The sequence below is a fragment of the Amblyraja radiata genome, chromosome 15, assembly GCF_010909765.2.
Source record: "Amblyraja radiata isolate CabotCenter1 chromosome 15, sAmbRad1.1.pri, whole genome shotgun sequence".
In the NCBI taxonomy this organism is placed as follows: Eukaryota; Metazoa; Chordata; class Chondrichthyes; order Rajiformes; family Rajidae; genus Amblyraja; species Amblyraja radiata.
Window position 1 is genome coordinate 47,536,406 of NC_045970.1, and position 3,403 is coordinate 47,539,808.

Sequence of the window (3,403 nt, forward strand, 5' to 3'; positions counted from 1 at the left end):
CTTATCGCAACTAAGAATTTCATTGGTCCCTTGCTGTTGCATCTGACAATTGCTCTGACGAAGGGCCGTAACCCAAAACGTCACCTCCACAGATTCTGAAAAGGGCCCAGCATGCTGGAGTGACTCAACGGGTCAGACAGCATCTGAGGAGAACATGGAACAGGTGACATTGTAGGGTCGAGACCCTTCTTCTGACTGTTTCTACCCTACCCTCTGCAGATGCCCCCCCGCTTCAAGTTAAGAATAAGGGGTGAGCCATTCAGAACGGAGACGAGGAAACACTTTTTCACACAGAGAGTTGTGAGTCTGTGGAATTCTCTGCCTCAGAGGGCGGTGGAGGCCGGTTCTCTGGATACTTTCAAAAGAGAGCTAGATAGGGCTCTTAAACATAAGGTCTTGGGGATATGGGGAGAAGGCAGGAACGGGGTACTGATTGTGGATGGTCAGCCATGATCACATTGAATGGCCGTGCTGGCTCGAAGGGCCGAATGGCCTACTCCTGCACCTATTGTCTATTGCTTCGGTACTCCAGCACGTTGTAATTCGCGCGAGACTCCAGCATCTGCGGTTCCTTGTGTCTGCAACAAAATAGTCTTCACCCTTGATTTTTTTTGGTGCTGAGACACCAACATACCACCTGCTTCCAGTGCAACCTGAAGCCACACAGGCACTCTCAAGTCAGATCAATTTTCACAGTTGCACGAGAAGACTTCATCTGGGACATTTTTTTTAATTTCAGTTAAAATATAGAGAATTTGTGTCACATACACACACACACACGTCAGTTAGCAATAATATAGAAGAATTTACATCACTGGCTAAACTGGGAGGATGGCCCAGTCGACATTTTTTCGTTTGACAATACTGATTCGTCAAGTATATACAGCATAAGTGCCAGACTGAATCTTTTACAACACAGTAATTTACTGCAAGCGTTACAGTCTACAAAAGTTCCTGAAAAAGGGAACAAAAGAAAATCAATGCACTTTGGGTTTTCGATCGTTAACATACCCCACCTCCCCCCCCCCCCCTCCCTTTCGCCCCCTTCCCCCAAGCACTTCCACTCTAAGCCTGCAAGAGGGAGTGTGGCTGGCGGCTGTTGGGGGAAAACCGAAGTTTGGCTTCTGCCGAGGGTGAGTCCTCATTGAGAGATGGGAGGGAGGGAGGGGAGGAGGGAGGGAAGGAAGGAAGGGATGGAGGGAGGGAGGGAGAGAGTCACTGGCAGGTGTGCAGTCTGGAGGTCTTGCCGCCCCTCGCCGCTCCTGCTTTCTGCATCCGACACGTGAAGCCCTGAGAGCAGTCACATCTCTGGAAGATCTCCAGGCCGTGCGAGCCTTTGCGCTTGGACTTGGTGCAAACCTGACCCTCTTGCAGTACCGGCTTGCAGATCTTGGTCCAGAAATGCCGAGCGCAGCACAGCCCTATGGCGCAGTCGGATGACCGGAGGCAAACGTCGCCTTCTTCACCTGGAGTGGAAGGAGAAGCATATATCTATCAGTGAGCCACTGTGGAATAACTCCCTGAACACTGCGCGACCTGTGACCTGTGGAACTCATTGCCACATCAGTCTGAAGAAGGGTTTCTGCCCGAAACGTTGCCAATTTCCTTCGCTCCATAGATGCTGCTGCACCAGCTGAGTTTCTCCAGCACTTTTGTCTACCTTCATTGCCGCACAAGGCTAGCTATCCTCCAAACATCTATTTTTCGAGAGGACTCCAAAGACGTACATGTATGTAGGTAAATCAGCTTGGTAAATGTAAAAATTGTCCCTCGTGTGCGTGGGATAGTGTTAATGTGCGGGGATCGCTGGTCGGCGTGGACTCGGTGGGCCGAATGTTTCCGCGCTGTATCTCTAAACTAAACTAAATGACTCAAATGCAAAATCAGTGATGTGATGCTGAGGCTTTATAAGGCAGTGGGTCAGACTGCATTTAGGAGTATTGCAAGCAGTTTTGGCCCACATATCTGAAGGGTTGGCAAAGGATGTGCTGGCATTGGAGAGGGTCCAGAGGAGGTTTACGTGAATGATCCCAGGAATGATTGGGTTAACCTATGATGAGCGTTTGATGCCAATGGGCCTGTACTCGCTGGAGTTTATAAGGATGACGTGGGGGACCTCATTGAAACTTGCCGGATAGTGTAAGGCCTGGATAGAGTGAACGTGGAGAGGATGTTTCCATTAGTGGGAGAGACCAGGACTCGGAATAAAAGGACGTACATTTGGAAAGGAGATGAGAAGGAATTTATGTGGTCAGAGGGTGGTGAATCTGAGGAATTCATTACCACAGATGTCTGGAGGTCAAGTCAGTGGGTCTTTTTAAGGCGGAGGTAGACAGATTCTTGATTAGTACGGATGTCAGGGGTTATGGGCAGGAGAATGGAGTTGAGGGGGAAAGATAGATCAGCCTTCATGGTTGAATGACGGGGTAGACGTGATGGGCCGAATGGCCTAGTTCTGCTCCGATAACTTATGAACACACCCGGCCTAATGGAAGACACAAAGTGCTAGAATAACTCAGCGGAAAAAGCAGCATCTGTGGAGGGAATCACTCCCATCACCCAGCCCCCAAACGGCTGAAGTTGAGGAAGAGCTTCCTCCACACAGTGCAGCCACTGTCACAGTCTACTCAAGCGACCAGACTAGCCTTGTGGGAAAAGAAACGCAGTTGAAGCCACCACCACGTGAAGATGCCAATCCCAACCAAGGAACAGTCACAGTTGTGACTGGAAGACCTGGAACTCCCTCAATAGGCTTCGTACAGGGATGGGCCAATCAAGACCAATATGAGCAAATGCTTTCTCACCAGGGACTAACTTTACTGTAGCACTCTACTGCTTTTTTTTAATAATTGCTGGGTTTTTTTCCCTTTTACCTTCCGCCCACAATATTTAATATGAAAAAGAATATGCGATTCTGTTCCATTCTGTTTGTAGTTTGTTTGGTTGTTTGTTTGTTTGTCTTTTTGCACAAAGTCCGCGAGCATTGCCACTTTTCATTTCACTCCACATCTCGTATGTGTATGTGACGAATAAACTTGACTTGACTTGAGATGCGGCAGACACAGAATGTGAATGTGGTACACCTGTACAATCCATGCCTCACCCACTAAGATGCCCACATCTTGGTGAACAATGCTGCCTGGAAGACCTAGCGGCAGAGAAGGCTCTCCACTGTGCAAGAGCCTGTCCGAACATTTGAAACATAGATGATGGACACGAAAGAAGAAGATCAGCATCGTCACCACCCGAAACTTAACCTGTCCATGTTCTCTAGAGATGCTGCTTACTCGATGAGTTACTCCAGCACTTTCTGTCGCTCTGTCCCCAACCCAAACCATGGCCTGTCCAACCCACCCCCACAGATGCTGATCAGTTCCTCCAGCACTTAGTGGTTTTTAGTATT

At 48.8% G+C, this 3,403-nt stretch overlaps 1 protein-coding gene across 1 annotated transcript in view; it reads right to left on the reverse strand.

Moving 5' to 3' along the window:
• Positions 1-699: 699 nt before the first annotated feature.
• Positions 700-3,403, reverse strand: part of dkk1 (dickkopf WNT signaling pathway inhibitor 1) — a 9,446-nt gene continuing 6,742 nt past the window's right edge. The window contains exon 4 of the mRNA XM_033034351.1: positions 700-1,466. Within this exon, the coding sequence (XP_032890242.1) occupies positions 1,216-1,466 (251 nt within the window). The 3' untranslated portion in view covers positions 700-1,215. The remainder of the gene's footprint in view (positions 1,467-3,403) is intronic.